Here is a 23,377-nt window from a genome sequence, read left to right as displayed (position 1 = left end):
GATAAGCTCACGGTTAACCATGAATCCCTGTGCAATCACGTGAGCTAGCTAATGCTAAATCACTGTGCAGTACTTATCCATAACAGCAAGGTGAGCTGTATTATTGTTCCAAGTGTATGGGCATTCTTATGAGCCACAATGAATTGTTTTGTAACTTTCTGAGCAAGAGACTCACACACCACACACCTTAGAAACCACCAGCAAAAGTGCAGAGGGTGAAGCTAATGCACTTAGCCGTGCTACAACTGCTGCTGACTTAGAAGCTACAGGCACGCACAAACAAGAAAGACCCTAAAATATTGAAATAAAGAGAATTATCTCAAGCGCAGCTCAGGTTTATACAATATATGTAGTAGGGGGTCCCTGCTCTGTCTCTCTTTAAGATAAGGGGTCCTTGCCCTGAAAAACATTTAAGACCCCCATCCTACAAATTATGTTCATATACAACTAATTTGAACGAGTAAATATGTTTTGAGAAAAACGTAATGTTGAGCAAATTACATTTTTTTATTAAGACAATGAGGAAATGTTGCAAATTACCAAACCTGGCAAGTCACCAAAATGTTGATACTGAATTTACTGAATGTTCACTGACAATGTATTTGCTGGCTAAAGTAGGCAAACTTGCAATACGTTATCCACTCATAGTGACTACATCTATTTTTTTTATGAGCTTTTTTTATTAACATTTAAACAAAGTCATGATCTTTCCATAACCTTAACCAAAGCACATTTGTTGCCTAGACCTAAGAGAGAAGTCTTTCTTTATAACCACCTCCCTCCAAATGCCTATGCCAGGGGTCAGCAACCTTTGCTATAAAAGAGGCATTTTTGGCCGAAAATGTCTGAGGTGGTGCATCAACATTACTAATAGGTCTTAATGAGCATTTATTGATATGTGTTTCCACAAGGTGGCTACTCTGCAGTGGATGATTTATGATTATTTGGTACTTAAACTGTTTAAACTGCGATTTGGTGGTGAAAACAAACAAATCTGATTGCAAACTTTAAAGGGAAAAGGCACAAGGTCGTAGACACATTATGCACATTTTTGTTGCTGAACCCTTGAACATTTTGTAGTCTGTGTCTAGGCTACTGATTTTTACATTTGCAGAATGTGATACTTGTCAGTCACCCATTATTTACCCTAACATCCCTCTGTTTTCTTGTCTTCTCTGTCAATCATCTGTCTCTTTTTCTGAATATCTGATTGTCTAAATCAGCTGAGAGATAACCTGCGTCCATCACACGTTTATTGATGCCACGCACATACACATGCTTCATCTCCATAAATCATGTATTGATTAAGCTTCACTAAACAAAGAGGGCCTACACATCACTTTGATTAATCCTGTCCATGCAGAGCCGCTCCACTGCCATGATGCACTGAGATATTCAAATAAGAGCTCCATCATGATGAACTACTGTCTTTAGAGCGATGCATTGGCTGTTTTTACTGGTATGGAAGGACATGTGTAATTGGTGATTAGATTGTTTGTATGTTCCTATCATGTGTTAGTGGTTAAACTATTCTGTTTTGTTTCTGATGTTAAATCAATCAGATGGAAAATGCTGCTGCAAATGTGGAATATTTTCTAGGATGACAGTTATTGAGAAGATGGTGGATGTTGATGGCTCTGTTTTTGAGATGCAGAAGTGCCTGGTAATAGCAGTGTTTCAGGAGAAAGCAGTTTCAGGGATTTTATTTCATCTGTTGGAAGACGTGCTCAGAAAAATAACATGAAATGATAGAAAAGTGACTCATTTTATTCTTGTGGAGACTGCATATAAAGATAAGGTCTTTACTGTCTAACACAAGTTAAAGTAGCAGGTTTTCACATGTAACCATACACATAGTTTGCTGAAATCAGTGTTGTAGTACTTGAGACCAGTCTCAATGCTAGTTTTTTTAAGATCTTGCTCTTGTCTCGGTTTCAGACAAAGAGGATTCAGGATTTTATTTCAAGACCAGTCAAGACCACAACTGCAGGGATATCACTACATGGCCTGTGAAAAAGTGTTGAATAAAGACGGTTAAGTTGGTTTCAGCTCCTTAGTGTTTGTATTTGTTTGCTCATAGAAAACAAAGGAAAATTCCCACACATAAAATTCACCTCTGCAATGCCTTTTGAATATTTAATCAAGACATTTCTCATGGTACACTCATACCTACGCACATCTACATGGTATGGTAATAAAAGAGGTGAATGAAGAGGAATCTTTATTTGTTTCCTGTGGGTGTTTTTATGGGAATGTGGATCTTTCAAATCAATTTGAGAAATGCCTATGATTTGCATGTTCCTCATTTTATTGTAAGTGTGTCATGCAGTGTGGGAGTCGTACTGATCTGGTCTTGGTCTAGACTTGATCTCAACTCCTCAAAATCTTGGTCATGAGTTGGTTTCAGTTTACATGGTCTTGACCAGGGGTTCCCAACTGGTTCAGCAATGAGATCCAGATTTCTCCTTAGTCATTTCTTACACTACAAGGTCCACAGAGTTTAATCTTTTCAGCGTCATACTTGGGTTCAGCCACGTCGATAAGCTAGTTTGCTGTCTGCTAATTAGCTGTCCATTAGTCAGTCACTTTACAGCAGGACATTTCACTTCAAAATGAAAGCTCTGTGCCTTAAATTCACTTTTTTTTGCAAACTTGACACATTCATAAATCACTTGCAGTCCACTCAGAATGGACCTATGACCCACTTTTGGACGGCAACTCACCAGTTGGGAACCACTGGTCTTGATTACAACACTGGCTGAAACTATTCCTTGTGCAGAACAGGGCGAAGGCCTACACAGATACCTGCCTGGCCTTAATGTTACAGAAGAGGTGGGCTGGTTGAAAGCAGGAAGATAATTACAGTTATCAAGCGAGTTTGCACCACCTACCACAGATGTTTTGTTAAAGTAAAAAGGCGCACACTCACTGATAATACGCTAACACTACACCTACACCGACAATTAGCTCACAGCGTCACACTTGGACCTTTAACCCCACCATCAGTCTCAACAGCCTCGGGTAAAGCGAGACGTTGATAAGGAACAACAAGTTCTGTTTAATGACCTTTTGTCAGATAAAGTGCTTAATGCTTTGCAGAGAGAAATATTTTCAAGGGGGTCAAATGAGCTTTATACGCAGATGTGTATCGGGGTGTGTGCGTGTGCTTTGCTTGTTAACTTTGATATTTAGACCAGAGAGTCGTGGCAGGAGATTTAGAGTGGCTTTGCTCTGTGCGAGTGGCTCCAATTAGTCTGGAAAAACCCATGCACTCATACACACACATAACACATACCTGTACACGCACTCATTCATGCACACAGGCACAGATAACTGTGCAAACAAATTGGACAAATATCTGGATTTCCGCTCTCTGGGATTGCTCACACGCATGCATACACACAACTTCACCAGCCAAATACAGTGGACCAACACGAGAGAAAGGAAGGAGAGAACAATGCTTTTAGGATTTTTTAGTGGTTCTGTATTTCTGTCTAGATATTTTACCCAAATAACAGAACTTTGGGTTTGTTTGACGCTTTTACCACATATATTTTTTAACATCTTGAATGCTGATATGTATTATATTGGATGTTCTTGGGAACCTGCAAGCCTGGCAGTCTGTGCTCCCCTAAAATATGTGAATGTGCCTGAGTATAAACAATCAAATGTTCTTCACATTAGCTCTGGTTCTTTAACCAGGTCTGTCTAGGATTCTTGAAGCCTTGGTGCTATCTGGTGAACCAGCCTGCATTTCTGCCAGTTTGAGTGGCACCAATGTAATCAAGGATATTTCATCAACCCTAGGGCACTGCACAGTGCACAATGGAAGTAGCATAATCACGGATTACATTGTTCAACCTTAAACTTTTGTTCTGTTATCACAGATTTTTGTTTTTACCCAAAAAAACAATCATGGAACAACTACCACCACTGCACGCTCTTTTTTTCCTGAGGATTTCTCACTTGACTTCTCCACTGTTGCCCTCTCTGCCCTCTATTTTAAACCTGTAGAATATGACATACCACTGATTTCATTTTTCCAGTTTTTGCTTCCAGCTGCCATTTTCCTTGTTCTGAACCTATTTATTTTTGGTTGAAATGCTCTGAAGAGTCCAATTTTAGGTTCAGGAACCAGAACAGAACCGGTTCCATGTTGGTGGAAAAGGGATATCTGAGGAAAATATGTGAAATGCAATAACACTGAATTTCACAATAATGATATTACTTATAATAAATAGATATTTACATGTACTCAGTCCTGCTGCTTTTAGTAAAATGCTTAAACACAACATATAGCCTGTTGAATTAAAAAAAAGAAAGGATGTTATTTTCTTTTTTTCAACATATTGAACACTGAACTGAACACAAAAGGCAGCAATAAAAAAATAATGCTAGCTAAATTTAAAGTGCAGTTTTGTACACATACTCTCTTTCAGCCAACTCAAAAAATCCCTCAGTGCAATATTTGGCAATGTGTTTGTCACTCAGGTCGACATGATGATGACTATAATAGCCAATATATGGTGCAGCCCTTATTTACATGTGTTCATACAGAAGCTTCATCAAGTGCTGTAGTTGTGGGAGTGCTCAGAAGCTGTTTACACAGGTAAAGGGAGCCTTAATAGAGTAGACCATGACATTTTTGTAAACAAAAGCAATGCACCAGAAATAGAATGGTTAACACCATTTTTTCCACTATGACCAATCCTCTAATACTGCAGTTCACTTACACGTTACACTTCAGTCAGCCTCTATAGTCCATTACTGTGACCAGCTGCACAACGGTAACACCACGACCAGTGCAAGCAGCAGTCCAACCATGAAATTAATCTAGAACTGTTGTCAGAGTAACAAGGTCTCAAGCCCGATACTGGGAACAAAAAGAAATAAACTCAACTAAAAGACTGACTGTTAGAAGATGGAGTCAGAACATATGGCATTTAATTGGACATTAAAATGGGAATTTGTCATTTTAACACTAAAATGTATTAAATGATTAAAAAACGCACTTTAATGAAAATAGTTCATGCAATTACAGCAGCTTTTTAAGAGGTCTTTGAATTGTTTCATTTCCAGCACAGGCAAATTATTATCACTTAAAAGTCTCTTTTGAATCTACACCAATCATGCAACCAACACCAATCGTATTCTGACTGAATGGTAATCTCTAATGTTTAACAGTGATGAGAGTGTAGAAACATTGGACCCATTTTAAAGGCTCAAGTTCAGCATTTTGGCTGTTGCCATCTTGGTTTTTTTTAGAGCAAGAAGTGACCATATTTGGATGAGAGGGTGAAGGTGTGGAGAAGCTAAGGGTGGCTCATAGACTATAGTGACATTTTGTAAAACTTTGTAAAAAGCCTGTCACTCAAGCAACTTGCCCTTAAGCTTTAATAAAATGTAAACGGGTGAGTTATAAAACAATTTACCCACAGTAAAGTTGTCATGAACGTTTAAATTAGTTATAGAGACCAAAACCACTTTTTGGACCAGTCCGTAAACATGTTTATTTTGGCTGTAAAGTTGGGCATTTTAACATGGGGGTCTATTGGGACTGACTGGCCTCAACTTGAGTCAGCCTCAAGTGGTCATTTGATGAACTGCAGTTTTTGTCACTTCTGCATTGCTTCAATTTTCAGCCTCAGAGATTGCAACTTACTTTGTACTGGCAACAGCCATGGCCGGAGGCATTACATTTTCAGGTCGTTGGTCCGTCTGTCCATCCTATTACCATTAACACAATATCTCAGGAATGCCTTGAGGGATTTCATTCAAATATGGTACTAACGTTCACCTGGACTTAATGACAAACTGATTAGGTTTTGGTGGTCAAAGGTCAAGTCCACTGACAAAACATGCTTTTTTTTTTAAAAAAAAAAAAAAAATTGATTTGGTTGGATATTATGTTGGTGACTCTAATCTTAAGTGTCTACCTTGAAACTGTGCTAATTATATAGATTGTTTATACTGCTTGGGGGAAGATGTGTGTGAATCATCCCCGTTTTACCGAGGAATACACTTAATATCTTTAATTAAATTCCTTCAAAGTCTTCACTACAAATATTATATGGATTCAAACAGTTATAGATGTAAACTGCAACTTGAATTGTTGGTGGAGGCATGCAACTACGAGGTGGCTATATATTTATTTTTTGTGTGTTTACATCGTGCTATCCTGCAACTTACAGTCAACATATGGTTTTCTAGAGAAGTCAGTTCATCTGTTGAGCAGTGACTGTCTCAAATGTTTCAGAGCTGTGAGACCAGTCACATGACTGGCTGAGAGAGTATTTATTAATCAACTTACTCTCAGATCTGTCTTCCACTACACCCAGCCCTTTTGCACTTCACGCTGCTTCTCAAACATAAACTTAAAAAAGCAGGTGCACTTAGAGACACCCACACAGACCTAATGCCTTCACTCTGATATTGCATTTGCAAGAGTGAGATTGGGCCCAAGGAGTCTGAAACCAATGCAGTGATGTTTTTTGTTCATGTAAGTGCTGTTTTTCTTTATAAATCTTCCAAGATTTCTTTCTGCAAGGCAATCATTAGCATTTAGTATTACGCTTTACCAATTCAGAGACAAACAAATGGGAAAATGGGTTTTAAAATGAGAAGATAGATATCAGCTGAATATGCTTTTTTGAACTCTTTTCAAAGACATGAATGAACAAGAAATAGTTTCTATTACCTTTGCTTAGCTGTTTCCTTTTCATCAAATATTTTTTATTGCCTTTTTATGGAAATTACATTTTGTAATCTCTTAGAGCTAGAAATTGATAGCCAAGCAATTAACCTCTTGTATGCAAAACGGCTGCTGTTTTATCTGTTATATTTTCAGTAACTATTTTTCCAAGATGCTTTACAGATGCTTCAAAGGTGCGAAGTCACATCATGCACTCAACACACATAGTCAGGCTGCATTGTAGCAAAAATTGTGCTGAAAAAGAAAGAAGGGAGAGAAAAAAGAGAGAGTGAGTAGAAGGTCGGTTTTTCTCATTCCTGTATTAAAGGACTCTCCTTGCTGCCAGCTTCTGTGACACTTTTACCCTTTAGACCCCAAGGATTTAGTGTATGTGTGTGCGTGTGTGTGTGCATTTTTGTGTATACTTGCTTGCACGTCCTTCTCTGGGTACGTGTGTTTCTCTACACATCTTCCCCCGGGCTACAAGGCAATGTTTCTTGGATTTTCTATAAATATTCATAGTCATGATTTGTTCAACACGCCTATCATTTCTCCCTCTCCTCTCCTCTCCTCTCCTGCAGGTTATCATCAGTTACATCCTCCAGTGCAGCTCAAAACATGCCGTTCTTGCATCATTTTGCTATCACTCATTCCTCCAGACAGCAGTCTAAATCTTGGCTCTCTGTTTCTCTCCCCTTCCAGGATCCCTCCTTCTCTCTCCTCCTTCATGACAAGCTTCAGGTGCCCAACAGCTCTCGACGGGCGTGGAACGAACGTGACAGTCGCTGTGATGTCTGCGCCACACACCTCACTCAGCTCAAACAGGAAGCTGTGCGCATGGTCCTCACCCTCGACCAATGGGATTTGTCTCCCCCCTCATCCCCTCCAGCCCTGATTGGACGATATGGATCTCAAGGACCTCTGGGTCCAGTTGGAGCAACCGGAGCCCCAGGAGGTCCTGGATCGCGAGAGTGGATTCCCCCTTTTCTCCCTTCCTCCTCCTCTTCAGCTGCTGCTGCCGTCTCACACCCGTCCTCCCAGTCGCCTTCCCCAAGCCCGAGCCAGACCCCAACGCCCAGCCCAAGCCATGGACCATCCAACCCTAGCCATGGGAGTCCCTCGGTAGGGCAAACATCCAGCAGCTGCGCTGCAACAAACCAGCAACCTCAAGGCCCAGGGCACAGGCTGGGATCCAAGCCCAGCTCCCTGGGGCTTGGAGGTGGGATGGACAGAAGGAATGGGTCCCCCAGTTCAGGAAAAGCTGGTGCCCAACAGCAACCTGTGACTGGAGTAAACAGTCCTGGCAATAATAGCGGTAACGGGAGTGGAGCAGTTCTGAGTACAGCAGCTCTGCAGGCTCATCAGCACCTGAACCGAACTAATGGAGGAGTTACGCTCTATCCGTACCAGGTAAGTTATGTGTACAGGTGTGTATGTGTGTGTAACCATGTGCACCTTGCATTCACACATAAAATTCTGCAGAGCTACTTCTCCCACCAGGACATTGCAAATATTAGCATGGAAACAGAGTGAATTAATTCTGGTCTTATATAATTAGCACGCAGATGAATACAGACAGACAGGACAGGAAGTGCAACATTTTAATTTCCGGCTTGTAGGTGAAGCCACCTTCTGCAGTGTGACCTTGTTAGCTATCAAACACTGATGATACCTGACCTCCGAGATTATGTCTTCAATGTAAACAGACAGGCTCCTCTCTTCTATTCTCCCGCACAGTAGCAAAGGCGTATAATAGCCTGTAGTGCCATATACATTTATTTCTCCTCAGTAGTGGAAGCACTGGTTTAAAAGTCCAGTGTGTAGGATTTGAGGGGATATATTGGCATTGGAATATGATATATATCTAAATAGGGAGTGGTTCTATGCCTACATAGTCTGCCACATTGCACCGCAGTGTTTCTACAGGAGCCCAGAAAGGACACAACAGTGGCTCCAGAAGCAGAAACAGAGTAGATCCAAGCGCAAGCAGAGGCTATTTGAGTGTGAAGGCAGGGTTTTTGAGCGTGAAATTAATAAATAATGCTCTCAAACTGATAGACCACTCTCTTGAATAAAGATAGGGATAAAGCTCCATAGAAGAAGAGCCCTCTGTAGATAATTTGGCTCCCAGTAAAAACCTCCTGAACAATGAACACTGAAGGAATTCTAACCAGGAGAAGTTTCAGCTGGTTGCAATCTGCAACCCCCTCACTAGATGCCATTAAATCCCCCTAAATCTTACATACTTTTCCGTTAAGCAGCTAGCTGAAAAACAAAAGTTTCCTTGTAGCTTGCAGGAGTCAATTAAAATCTAAAACTAGAAAGAGACATTGTGAAGGTAATTTCCCCCACAAGAGCTCCCCATGAGGACACAACAATTGATGTAGAAGTCTTGGATTTGAGAATCATCTCTTTTCGAGAGGGAAGCCAGATATTCTCTTAGTAGGATCAAGGTAGAACGTAAATTACTGAGTTAACGTGACGCAAAGCGTAAAAGCGACTCAAACTGAAAATGGAGATAAAAGAAGACATTTCAGGGAGAGGTGGGAAGAAAGGGATCATAAGTAGACAACAGAGGAAGACGGTAGGAGGCAGAAAAGGCCTCAGGTGACGTGGTCTAGAGGTGTATGGAGGAAGACAGGAGAGCTGAGACTGCAGGGGAGATCCAGAGGTGCTTGTGTGTGTGAGAGTGTGTGTGTGTGTGTTAACATGTGTGTATGACCGTGTTCTACAGATGTAATAATTCATACAGTGATAATTAGAACTCAAGGGACTCTATGTCACACACCCCCAGTACCCCTTCACTCTTTCATTCTCATTCACCCTCTTTCTCTCTACTTATTCCTTACGCCTCTTTCTTTCCTTCTCCCCTATTATTTCTCCTGTCTTTCTCACACTTCGACTGTTTTTATATTCAGCCCCTCTTCTATCTTGCTCCTTCACTGTCTCTCTTTGTTTTTATTCAGCCCATGACTTGAATCAGATGCAGAGATATGGAGTCGTAGGTGCAAATTACTTTGTACAATCTCTGGAATTGTTTCGTTATCTTTTCCTACAGGAAATAAATTAACCATAAGAGCCTCCATGTATTCTGGCCTGTCTTTGTGACAGTGAACATTTTCACATCTGAAACAGCATTTATCTTTTGCCAAATTTTTCAGTTGCATACTTTGTTTTTCCATTGCTCCTGCTTTTATATTATTTTTAAAGATAAACTGCCTTCTGTTTTCAGTCTGTAACATTCATGTCTGTTGATTTGCATCTTTTTAGTTTCACTGTGTTTCCCACAAAGCAAGATTCATTTTTCATGTTTCCTTTGATGTTTGTTGCCTTTCATTTAAAAGGTTGTTAAAGGACAACTTCGGTATTTTTCAACCTGGGCCCTATTTCCCCATGTGTATGTGTGCGTATGATTCATAGGTAGAACTCGTTCTAAAATTGGTCCAGTATTGAGGGAGGGGGATGCAACCGGGAGCCGCGAAACGAGCTAAAATAGTAACGGGGGCAAATGCGTCCCGTATAAGTTTGCGCATTAAAAGTGCTTTTTTTCGCCACTGAGCGGTTCAGATCGCCAGTGCTATCTCTGTAAATAGCATACTAAGCATTTCCCTGACCCTTCACCTCCTCCCGGCTGTGACGTCATCTCGCGAGAGCTTTGTTCCACTGTGTCTGTCTCTCTCTCTACTCGTGGGACAGCTGTTTTCTTTCTCTGTTTTTCTTTGCTTGTTGCCGGAAGAAAACAGAGGAGCCATGCTGAGCGCCGCGCTGGTTGTCCCAGAGTACAGTTGAGAGTTTTACTGCATCAACTGAAAACAGTGGTTCGTGTTTGTGCTTATCTGAATTGCAAGAACAGGATGTCACACAACACTCCGTACAGCTTTCAAAGGCTGCCTTTGTCGGACGGCGAGATGCTGAAGTTGTGGCTAGATGTGCTACAAATGGATGCTAACACTCCTGTCCAGATACTGCGCCTTGCAGACCATCAGGTCTGCAGTGCTCACTTCTCCCAAGATGACTACTGCCAGCCGAAGAAGAGAAGACATCCAATCCCGAAACACCTCTTACTCAAGAAAACAGCTGTCCCACGAGTAGAGAGAGCTACAGACACAGTGGAGCAAAGCTCTCACGAGATGACGTCACACAGCCCAGAGGTAAGGGAAATGCTTAGTATGCTATTTACAGAGATAGTACTGGTGATCTGAACCGGTCAGTGGCGAAAAAAAGCACTTTTAATGCGCAAACTTATACGGGACACATTTGCCCCTGTTAGCCTTTAGCTTGTTTCGTGGCTGCCGGCTGCATCCGCCTCCCTCAATACTGAACCAGTTTTAGAACGAGTTGTACCTATGAATCATATGCACACATACACATGGGGAAATAGGGCCCAGGGTGAAAAATACCGAAGTTGTCCTTTAAGATGACTTAACACAGCTAGCAAACAGAAAACAGAAAGAAAGTGTGGGAGCATGTCTCGCGCATGTTTGCATGTGAGTTAAAACTTGTATGTCAGCAATTTTGTGCAAATGTATGTGTCTGTATGTGCAAAAAGGTCTCTGTTTTATGTATACAATAGTAATAAGTACTTGTTGTTTGCATGTGTGCGTGCATTTACCAGTGTATTTGTATTTCTGTGTTCTGTATTTGAATTGGTAACTGTGTTGGCAGGTGTAAAATGTTAGTGAGTCTTGAGTGTTTGTGTTGTGACTTTGACAGTAATGGTGTTTCAGCAGGAAGGGAGAACCAGAGCATGATAATAAATCACCCTCGTTTAGACTCACCCTCGAGAGAGGAAGAGATGGAGGAGGAGCTGAGCAGGGAGGTGATCAAAAATGGGAACGGAGAGAGTAAAAGGGAAAGAGAAAATGAAGAGAAATTAGAGTGACGGATAGAGAGAGATGTGGAAGAGAGGATGAAGAGAAGGTTCAGAGAGATGGGTTTAGGATAAGAGAGAATAATAGACATTTTTCTTTAGAGGGATAAATGGACATATTGCTGAGATGCAACCTCTACACTGTATTTCCTTTTTTGCCAGAGAATTGGTTATTGTTGCCTTACTGCAGTACAGCACAGAACATCAAAGATTGCTGTTCATGTTGTAGCATCAGTGGAGCTTTCACAGGATTTTATAATGGAGATGAGAAATCTCTTCCAACATATTCATGCAAATAGAAAACAAACACATGTGGAGCAACGGCAGGGTGTATCAGTAGGGTTTCAGTTGAAACTTGTCACCCAGAATCAGTGGGCTTTATAGGAAATGTGGTCTTACTCTTCAGAAAAACTCCTAATAGCAAAACTGGTTAGGTCTTATTTGATTTAATTACCTTTAATGATTAAATCACCGTTAAAGTCACCTTCAGACGTAACACAACAAGAAACAGAAGAGACGGAAGAGAGGGAGGATGCAGAAGTAGACAGAGAATGGAGGTGACCCATCCGCCAGTGTAGTCGACATTAAAATCCTGCAGGGTCAGCAATGTACAGGGTGACAACCTCCACATTTTATATTTATTAGGACTTTTCTTTTTGGTCCCACAAGAGTGTAGAATAAATGGAAAATGCTGAATCAGTCAGAGCAAGGAAGACCGATTGTAGCAGACTGGGTGTGAATCTGCCAGATAGCGTACTGGGATCACAAACTTTTTCAAATGGATTTCAAATAATGTCATGTTAAATACAGATTTTTTGGCCAAAAACCCTACCGCACCCTAAGATTGCCCCATTTGACATCTTTTTAATTAATTAATGTCTACTGTCATCACTTCATCATTTTATCCACAACCAAAAAAATAATGCCTCTGGCCGTGGCTGTCACCAGTGCGGAGGCGTAATAAGTACAAATACAGTAATGTGCACATAGTATTGAACACATCATAATGGACTATAGATGTAAATGGGACACCAGTGGATAGGGAAATTGGTAAATCTGGTAAGTCAGTCTACAGTGACCAAGGATCCAGCTGGTTGACAAATGTTCATTTCCTGAGTCCAGTAACTGACCAGAGCACTCGTGAGTGTAAACCAAAAGTCCAGGCTTTAAAACCACTGGGTGATGTCAGACAGCAGTGTGTTCAGTGATGTATGGGCCTTTAATTTTCCCAAAGAAACAACACAGAAACCCATCTGTCCGTTTGCAGCAAACTCAACTGTGTCACATTTGCCATTACTGTACACTTTAACTGGCAAAAACTGTAAAGTTAATTTACTTCTTTTGGGCTCTTTTAGTGCCGGTAGTTTGTGCGTCACACTCTCTGTCTCTGGCATGAGAAAACAAATCTAACATTGTCTCTTTGCCCTTTTCTCCGTCCTTCAAGTGGCTAATTGAAAACAGGTTTATACAGTATCTTGTGTGTGTGTGTGTGTGTGTGTGTGTTTGTGTTTACTGTGTTTCTGTTTGTTGTGCCTGAGTGTTTCTGTGTGCATGTATGTGTGTGTTTAATTGTATATCTTGCAGAGAGAAACAGGATGTGACAACACGCACGCACGCACGCACGCACACACAGAGAGAGAACGTTCAGCTGTTGGGCTAAAAATAAGTGATGCGGGCCTACCTATTGCCTTGCAGCCACGGCACTGATCCGACGGCCATCACTTAGTCAGCTCGCTCTTTATAGTCAGACACTGCTCAGTGATGATAATCCATTGACAGTTCATATGTAGACATTAAGCACATGGACAATAACTTGAAACACACTTCACAGGGAAAATGAGGAAACACCACCGTCCTTCTTCCTTGTGGCACTCAGAAACATCAACTCTGATCTCACACGTGGTACAATTCCTCTCCTTCCATTACTTCGGCACATACCCTTTCAAACTAACACAGGCTCTATACCTAGGTAAGCCTAACCCACCTAGCCTGATAGCCACACAGGACAGCCAATACGGGCCAGAGTACAGTGTCCCAGCTGCTCAAGTGTAGTTGCACAGGGGCCAGCAGTTGCGAGTGTACACTCTGCCACAGGCAAAAACATAGTTAAGTCTCCTTTCTCCTGAGCTAAAATGAAAGTTGACCAGCATGCCAAACTCACAAAAACAATATTCCAGTACTCCATGGATTACGCCAGCCAAGGTCCCCTTGAGTTCCTCCATGAGAGAGCAGTGCACATGCTCAGTTGCCAACAGAGACGAAGTATCTTCATACAACTGTAAATCCTACGACTTAGCACCCCACGAATGACGTTACATACTTAGTGTATAGTTGCATACCTAACATAAAGTTACAGTGGTAAGGTTTAGGAAAAGACAAATAGTGACGACGTACCTTGAAATGACTCAAAGTTCACTCAAAGTTCCCACTATTGTGGACACCGGTCTCCTGAGGAAAGTCCTGGGTAATGTTCTGTTTTGTGTCTCATCCACCTCCCCAACTTCCAGCCTTTCACTTCCTTCTTTACTCCCATCAGCACACTGGTCACGTGATCACAGTTTTCCCAAATATGTGGCATATACACGAATCACTGGCTCATATTTATGTAGAATATGTATGAATTTTGGTGCATTGCTTTTTGTAGGAAAATGTATGAACAGTGCACGAGAGCCCCCTGACAGAGAGGGCATCAAAGAGCTCTGACATGTGGTTTTAAGTTGCTGCATAACTGCTTAAAATAAGAGTATGATAAAAGCATGCATGTTTGGAAAAAATTATGTGTATTTTGTAATATGTTTTGAATCACGAGGGTTTCAGAGAGCTCTGCTTTCCATAAAATCATCAGTACTGCAGAGTGAATGTGCAGTAAGCTATGTTTCCTTGTCATTATTTTCTTTTTGACTTGTGGCATAAAAAGCCTTGAAGCCTTTTCAGACTTATGCAACATATTGTACATATGCTGATATGAGGCATTATTTATTCAATCACAACCTCCTCTGCCTCACCTTTGCTCTCTCTTTCTATGTATATCTATCATTAACTCCCACTCTTCCATTTCTTTCTTGCCTCCATTCTCCCAATGTTTCATTTCCTTGTGTGTGTTGTCTACTTATCACCACTGTTTTCTTCCCTCTCTGTCACACACACTCTTTCTTTGACATTCTGTCTCTACTGCAGACTAAATAAACACCTTGTTCCATTCGCTCACTCACTTATTTTTTACATCTCTCCCCCATTTTCATCCTGAGAGGGCAGGCTCTTCCTCTCTCTTCCTCCACTCTGCTGCAGTAAGCATTTAGATTGTTTTACAGATTGTGTCTACCCCCCCTGATAAAAGCAGGCAGGGCCACACACACTGACACACAAGCACACCATTTCCCTTTTCATCCTCCACATGAGAGCCTGAAATTTCAGGCTCAGATTCTGTGTCGGTTGCCTGTGGTATGTGGTTGCAAAAGGATGAAAAAATGAAATGAACGTAAGAGTGACAGATGAGGAGGGGTGAATGCTTGGGAAATGGCGTTTGTGTTGTAATGAAGATGAATGATCCGGCTTTTACCTGTTTCTAAGAGCAGAGACGGAGGGGTGTGGATAAGTGCTGTAGTGTAGAGAAAGAGGAGGGGTAGGAGTGACAGACTAAGTGCTTATTTTTTATCCCATCTTTCTGGGGAAATCTGATATCACATTCATCAAAGTCCCTCATTGGCAGATACAATCTCAGCACCAGGTGTTCTACGCAAACATGATCATCAGATGCTGTGTTTTCTTTTGTTTTTGGATTTGGCTGTGGTATTATCCTCAGCACTCTATCTGTCCTGGTATTATCTATGTCTGTGTCTCTCCTGCTGCAATGACCTAATATCCCCATAGGGATCATTAACATCTTATCCAGTGTAATTTAATATAATTTATGGTAAAATGTAGAGAGAGCAACTCAGCTTGTATGTCCTGTGGGGAAAATCTGAGGGAACAACTGTAAACACCTCGTAAGGACATACAGAAACAACAAACATTTTCAGTGATATCACATTACTGAGAATGCCATCCATATCAATGCATTAGCCAGGTGACCATGCAGGGATCATCTGTGGGGTAAAGATTCTGATGTTGTTGCTGTTGACTCACTCATACACCATAAAAGTTTTCTGTTACAATGAAAAAGCCCAAATCCATCTGCTGCTACATCCTGGCCGGTGCTGGGTATTGCATAACAAATTACGATACCAGTAATGTTATAGTGGTACTGATACTAATAGACTTTATTTGATACCCATAATGTGAATGTTGTGGCGTGTAACATAGCCATACTTTTGAACGTTTTGGTGGCATCTTGACACACTAATCTGCCAATTTTGTCAGATGCACCACACTGGACTTCACTGTGCCACAGACTGGGTAGTAGCTGCTAGTGCCTGAGTGTGAGCTCCAAGCTGGACACATTTGTGAGTCCACCCAGCCGCGTACACTGTAACAGGGCTAACTGTTAGCATCACACAGCTAATGTTACCTTGCATCAGGGGTGTCCAAACTTTTTTTAATGGTGGCCAGATTACATAATGTGAAAATATCTGGAGGGCCAGTTGACTTCTCGCATCATATGAGTTATTAAAGAAAATCCGGTAACACTTTACTTGAAGGTATCTACATAAGGGTGACATGACACTGTCATAACTATGACATGACACTGTCATGAACTTGTCATAAACATTATGTACATGTCATAAACGTCTATGACTGCTGTCATTAAGTGTGATTCGGTTTTTGTAATGACAAGTTGACATTGTTTGGGTTGTCTTGATTATGACAACTTGACATTAATTAAAGTGACATTACCAGAAGTTGTATTTGTCATGACATCTTGACATTAAATTTGTTTGGGATGTCCTTATTATGACAACTTGACATTAACCAGGATGACATTACCAGAAGATGTCTTTGTCATAACAATAATAATCATTATGTCAACTTGTCATAAACACAAAAAGAGGTGCATTTCTTGTTAATGTCAAGTTTTTATGGCAACAACAACAGCAAATTTGCAGCAAACTACCCAATAACACCAACTAAACAATACCAACTTCCTTAACTAACTTTTACCACGCATACAGTATATTTTGAGTTGAGCTGTTTCAGTGTCAATTTTAGTTTGTTGGGATCAAGTAACCGCTCAGTGTTGGATGTTAGCCTCTGCTGCTGTGTTAGCTCGTGCTAAGACTTGACAAAGGCCCTGTGCGGAAACATTGTCCTAAAAAAAAATTCCTTTTTTACTTGGAGCTGAGTGTGCGGCATTCCATCTTTTTTCTTTTTTTTAAAGATTATTTTTTTGGGCCTTTTGCCTTTATTATACAGGACAGTGTGAAATGGGGAGACAGAGAGAGTGGGGGGGACGACATGCAGCAAAGGGTCGCAAGCCGGAGTCGAACTCGCGACCGCTGCAGTGAGGCATCACCTCTATACATGGGGCGCTGGCACTATCCACTACGCTACCAACGCCCCTCCATCTTTTTTCAAGCTCGTGCTAACCAGGCAGACATTGAACTGACTGGAAGGACAGCAACTCTGGAGATGGCAGCAACAGAATTTTACTGATCTGGTGTGGAGTCAGGACGGTCTGGGATGAAACCCTCAGTGCACAAAGGATCCAATGCAGGTGTTGTTTGACTCGAGATGTTTCAATACTACTTGATATTGGATTATTTTGGTCAATAGCTTAAAAGGAATCGAGTACTGATACCCAGTCCTAATCCTGGCTAAATCATTTAATGTCTTTTCTGTTGTTGGAAAAGGTAAAATACTCTTTAGGTGGTTCATGCACCAATTTCTACAAAAATGGCATCTCATGTAAATATTCTTCAATACATCCGTTCTTTGACATATACGCACCTTGAGCATCCTTCTTATTGTGCTTCCTTCCTTAATTATTTTTTTTATTTTATTTCATTTTTTGTCTATGTGTGCATCTTCTCTGTTTCTTCCTGAAAATGTGGGATAACTTGTGGGGGTTATACATTTACTCACACAAAAGTAATCCCTCTCAATCATCACTTAGGAGTTACTAGCAGTGAGTAGGGGTGTCTGGATCTGCAGAGAACCTGCCTTCTGCCTGTATTTTCTTATTTCCTTCTTATTTTGGTTTGTTGGGGACGTTTCCTGGTGGCAGCCTTTGGATAGTGGTGTGTAGCCCCCAGCCAAAAGCAAAGCGAGGTCAAGACTCTCTAAAAACATAGCAACCAGCCATCTCTCTCCTCTGCTCCGTGGATGCGAGCTTCAGGTTTGTGTGTGTCTGTTTGATAGAGGGTGAGGTTGAGCCTCACACACAAGCATGCACATGCGCTGAATTTACACAAAATCTGGCAATGCAGCACCTTCCTGCAGGGTTGTGCAGAGGTGTAGGTGTGTTTATCTGTGCCTTAGAATGTGTATGAAACAATCAGAAAATAATGTGTTACTTCTCCAGTTCAAAGCTTTGTACTCGTAAATACCGCTCACTCTTTTCATTAGCTTGCTTGATAACTGCTGCTCTTGTTGAGTCGAGGAGGAAAGGCCAAGTTTAAATGTTGTGTTTAGAAACAGTAAGCAACAAACCCTGCATAGCATGCTTTTAATATACCAAAAAAGTGGGAAACAATGTTGGAACACAGATTTGTACTTGCCATTTGAGTAATGCCAGTTTCCAATAACAAAATTTATGGTAGAAAAGAAAGGAATGCAGTCTATGCAGGAATGATCATGGTATCCATCTATTTTCTATGTGCAGTAGTTCAGATGCAGAACTAATTTGACAGCTCTCTTATAATAGCCGGTTTAATGAGATGCATGAAGCATAATTACCCATCAGCACACCGCAGCTTTAGACACAGAGAAGCACAGCAAACCTTTTTGAGTCTCATGATAGTATAAAAATAAATGAGGATATGGTTATTGCACTTTTTTGGTGACAATGGGAGGTGCAGCTGAATAAAACATAGAGCCTGTCCGGTCCCTGCAGCCTGAACTGCTGATCGCCACATATTATTCAACCACCTTTACTCCAGTTTTCAGCTCACATTATAATAACCCTCCATAGGGACATTTCTCTCACATTGTGCTAGTTGTTTTCCTCTCCCCATTTATCAGGACAAATGAGTAGCCAGTACAAATGCACAGGTATTCCATGTAGCGCGCTGAACCTTTATTCCATATGTTCACAACTCCGTTAATAATGCAGGAGTAGCAAGCTAAGCCTGAGCATTTGAAATGCATGTAGGTGCATGCAGGGAGAATGGTATATAAACTATAGAGGCATCTCATTTACAATAGGTAATTTATCAAGGCAGTGGGCTGTACGCTTGGACCCCAGGAGCCCTCAGCAGTAAATATACGTACAGTGGAGCTGATTTACACACACATACACAAAGGTGCAGAGAAGTGCAGACACATGCACACACAAAGACACACACAAACATGCTCACAATAGACATACATGTTCGCAGATTTAGTCTCACACAAGCTATAGTTCATCAGAGCATGGGGTAATGATTTAGGTGCTCTGCTGTCTGGCTGCTGGCAGCACATAAAGAACCATAATCAATAATCCATATCTATTTCACGAATGGGTCGCCTACACACACACATGCACACACATACGCCCACACATCTGCGCACACAGTGTCAAACCAATGCAACACACACTCTCATACAAAACAGCTGGATGTCTTGTATAAATTCCTTTGTGTGTGTCTCAAGCGTCTTATGAATCTGGACACATGAGCAACAAACCCTTAAAGCTGCTCTGTTGGAACTGTTGTCTCCCCCTCTGGCAGTGAGACTTTTTACAAAAACACTGTTGATGTGCGCTCAGGACATGCAGGTTAGCTTGCTGCATTCCCCCGCCCCCATGAGCGCTGTCTTTTTTGTTTTTAATTAAACCCTTCCTCTGAACCTGAGGGGTTTCTTTTAATTTTAAAGCATCCACACCAGAAACCTTTTAAACATGTCTTGTGATTTTCCACCTTACCTTCTGCCATCCCGTTGCGATGCTCTCTCACCTTCCTCCTTTTTTTTAAAGATCTTTATTCCAAATTGTCATCACACATGTAACGGAAGACATATCAGCATCGTGCAAACAGACAAAGACAACAGAAATGAAACAGATATCAAATAAATAAATTAATGTCTCCTCCCTTTAGCTCTGGGTGGTTGACGGAGACACAGTACTTCCTGTGCACCCGCGCGAGAAAGTCCCCACTGACACTTGCCACAACTACTCTAGTGTACAGAGAGCTGCCAAATCAGTATTTTTCCGATGCTCTCATCGCAGAGGGGCTGCTAACTAGAGTGACGAACGCAAAAAGCAAATGGCCCTATCTAGAGTGTCAGTCAGAATGTTTACATGCAGCTTGAGAAAATCAAATTATTGGCTTGGTCTGACTGAAATGGGACTTTTAAACGCATGTATACAGCTTAGTCTGACTGAAACTGGACTATCCCTACCTCGACTAGCACACCTAGATAATTCGATTGAATATCGAACTACTGCTGCATGCATCCACTTAGTCCGGCATTGTGCGCATGCACCACTTTTTCTTTTGCGGGCCTTCACCCGGAAGAAGAAGGAGATGACGTAGCAGCAGTTCAGTAACTCCCGGAAAAACAAACAAACAAGCATCATGGCAACCGAGAAGCAGAAGATGCACTTCGGGACAGACGCGGAAAATACATTCTTGCTCCGCCATCTTCATTTGTCGTTAGCTTCCTCTTCGGGTCAACTGGAACTAGTTCAGTACGCACTATATTAAAAAGGACACAGGGCTGCCTATCAAGGCGGAGTCAGACGTACTTCGATTTTTTTTTTTTTGTCGATTTTCTCTTCTGCATGTATGCTCAAACAAGATGAGAAGTCCGACTTGACTGATTAGCCAAGCTACAGTATGACCGTAGCCCGACTACTGCGTGCATGTAAACGTACTGAGTGTTTTGTTTGTCCATTCTGGGCTACTGTAGAAACATGGCAGTGCAACATGCAAATCTCTGTAGAGTGCTAAGCTTTTATTTTTTAGTGCCATTTCCTGCTGTAGACTGAGTGGCGAATGGACAGCCACTTGACACAGACGGCAAACTAGCTTGATGATGTTTAATGTATTAAACTGTGAGTACCTTGAATTAATAACTAAGGAGAAATTGGGACCCCTTGGCAGGACCAGTTGGGAACCACTGGCCTAGTGGTTATGGCACACACCATATAACTGCGACGTTAACTTAGCCCGGGAACATCATATCATACCCCTCTTTCTTTCTCCACATTTCCTGTCTGTATCTATGCTGTCAGCTATGGCAAAAGGCAAGATGCCAAAACATATTAAAAAAAACCTTGCTATATAGGTGCATGTATACAAAGCTAAAGTTATTGTATATATAAACAATAACTCAAATAGGCAGAGCAAATTTCATTTCTTTACCGTGTTATAAGTTCAAAGTTCTCTCCCTTCATCTCCCCTGTCCTTCTCCCCTGAACTCTATCTAATAAAGGACAAATGCCCTGAAGGATGATCTAATAATAAAGGACAAATGTGAACAGCCTCAGATGGCAGAGCAATGGGACGGAGAGAATGAAACTGAATAGGTTAGAGGCAATGATAAAAACAAGTGGGGAGAGGAAGAGGAGGAGGAGGAGTAAGGGGAGAAAGATATGGAGGAGGCGTCAGGTTAAACGAGAAAAACTAAAGGGAGAGGGTGTGTTTGTTTGTTTGTTTGTTTGTTTGTGTCTATCTGGGATCCAGACAACATTCTGCTGCTGGTTCACTGTGATCACCGGAGAGCTTATCTGCTGTCTGTCTGCCAAGAAACACACACACACACAAACACACACACACACACACACACACACACACACACACACTTGAAATAAACATGAATAAAACAAGTCTCCTACCTTGATAGGAGTGAACTAAGATAGGGGTATCAGATGCTTAACAGATAACTATTTCCACTCCAAAAGTTGAATTTATTTCCGATAATAAAATGAAATATCAAATAATTAAAGGGGGATTTGACTTGTTTTGAGAGTCTTTTGAAAGTTATTTTCTAAGCTGTTATAATTTCAGTACTTCTGAAGCCAAAACTCCGTCACAACACATGAATAAATGATTCTCAAACAGGAAACAAAATGACCCCAGTCTCTGATCTGACCATCTGGAAAAGACAAGGGCAGAGATATATTGTAGTGTAGTGCAGCAGTGTAAGTGTGTATGTGTTTGTCATGATGGACATAGATCCAGTCAGCATGATCAAAGTCAGTCGGGAAAAGACTCTTATCACATCTGTCTGGGTGGGAGAGAGGAGGAAGAGGAGGGGTGAGAATGCTAGAGGTTGAGGTTCTTTCTTTCTAGTCATCATTTTAGTCACTCTCACACAAACTAGTGGAACTCATGGAGTCAACACTGGGGGGAACAAATCTGACATGTGTGTTAACTCCATCTACATTACACTATATGAATATGCAATGAATTAAAGCTACTACTGTCTTCATAAAATGGTGCTCACGAGATTTTTCAACTAACTGTAATGTCTTTGTTAAGGTTCAAGATCCAGCACTCGTACTTGCCATTTGCTCAGGCACAAGTGTACGAGGCCATAGGGATTCTATTGCAGATTTATGTGCTGATTGTTGGTTGCTGGGTGAATGCACAGCTAATTAAGTGCACTTAGCTATGATAGCTGACATTAGTGATGGTAGATTGATTAGCACTCACAAATTTGCCTGTTTTTACCAAGAAAACCACACACAAAACTGCAGTACATGAAAATACTAGAGCTGGTAGTAAATATAATACCAATTTGCTCAGTTTGTTTATAATTGTGTGATCACACGTGTTAATGATTATTTTGGACAGGGGAACTTGGTTGCCTGTTGCCTGTCTGTTTATATTTTTTAATTAATATTTTGAGGGTGGCATCTTGAGTGTATTTGAATATTAAGGGGAATTACTACCTTACTGTATGTCACCCATTGGTTTGTTGACTCCTGTTTTGAAGCCTCCAGTTTGGCATTCTGACCATTGATATCTTGGCTTTTGGAGCAGAGAAGTGACCATGTTTGGATGAAAGGGTGAAGCTGTGTAGGAGCGAGGGGTGGATTTTACTCATAGGCTGTAGCGACACCTCACAGACAGCCTGTCACTCAAAACAGCCCATTATGCGTAACTTGAAGCCTTCATAAAATGTAGACAAGTGAGTTATATAAAAATTTTATAAAAATAAATAATATTATATAAATAAAATATTATATAAAAATGCCCAACTGTAAAGTTAACATGGGGGCCTATGGGGATTGACTCACTTCTGCAGTCAGCCTCAACTGGCCATTCAAAGAACTACAGTTTTTGGCACTTAAGTGTTGGCTTCATTTTTTTAGCCCCTGAGGTTGTCACTCTGGGGAGGATGTGTTCCCCTGATATACATTACAGTCACTGCCTAGTAGTGTAATAACAAAACAAAACAGACACACACAGAAAACGTCAGTTATGGTGAGTAAACATTTCAAATCTCTGTCTCTCGTCAGATCTCCCAGATGATCTCCGAGGACTCCAGAGACGGTTTGACCGAGGCCGCCCTGAACCGCTATAACACACACTCTCCTTCACACACAACTTCGACATCACACACAAACTCTCCCTCCCACACGCCAGCTGCAACCACAACGGCTCCAACCACCACCTCTGCTGCTGCCTCCTTCTTCGCCAGGTAAGATCACAGCACCACATTCAGCGCTTGCTATACACATCTGGAGTATGTCACCCTGTGGATGCTTGTGGATCACCTGACATCCTGTGAGAGGA

At 41.4% G+C, this 23,377-nt stretch overlaps 1 protein-coding gene across 1 annotated transcript in view; it reads left to right on the top strand.

The window, feature by feature from the left end:
• Nucleotides 1–23,377, top strand: part of kif26ba (kinesin family member 26Ba) — a 212,748-nt gene that overhangs the window by 34,201 nt on the left and 155,170 nt on the right. The window contains 2 exon segments of the mRNA XM_049596076.1: nt 7,394–8,101; nt 23,101–23,282. Coding sequence (XP_049452033.1) covers nt 7,394–8,101; nt 23,101–23,282 — 890 coding nt within the window.

This window comes from Epinephelus fuscoguttatus, linkage group LG2, assembly GCF_011397635.1.
Source record: "Epinephelus fuscoguttatus linkage group LG2, E.fuscoguttatus.final_Chr_v1".
Lineage (NCBI taxonomy): Eukaryota > Metazoa > Chordata > Actinopteri > Perciformes > Serranidae > Epinephelus > Epinephelus fuscoguttatus.
The sequence above is the reverse complement of the archived record's forward strand: the minus strand, read 5'-3'. Positions and strand labels throughout refer to the sequence as shown.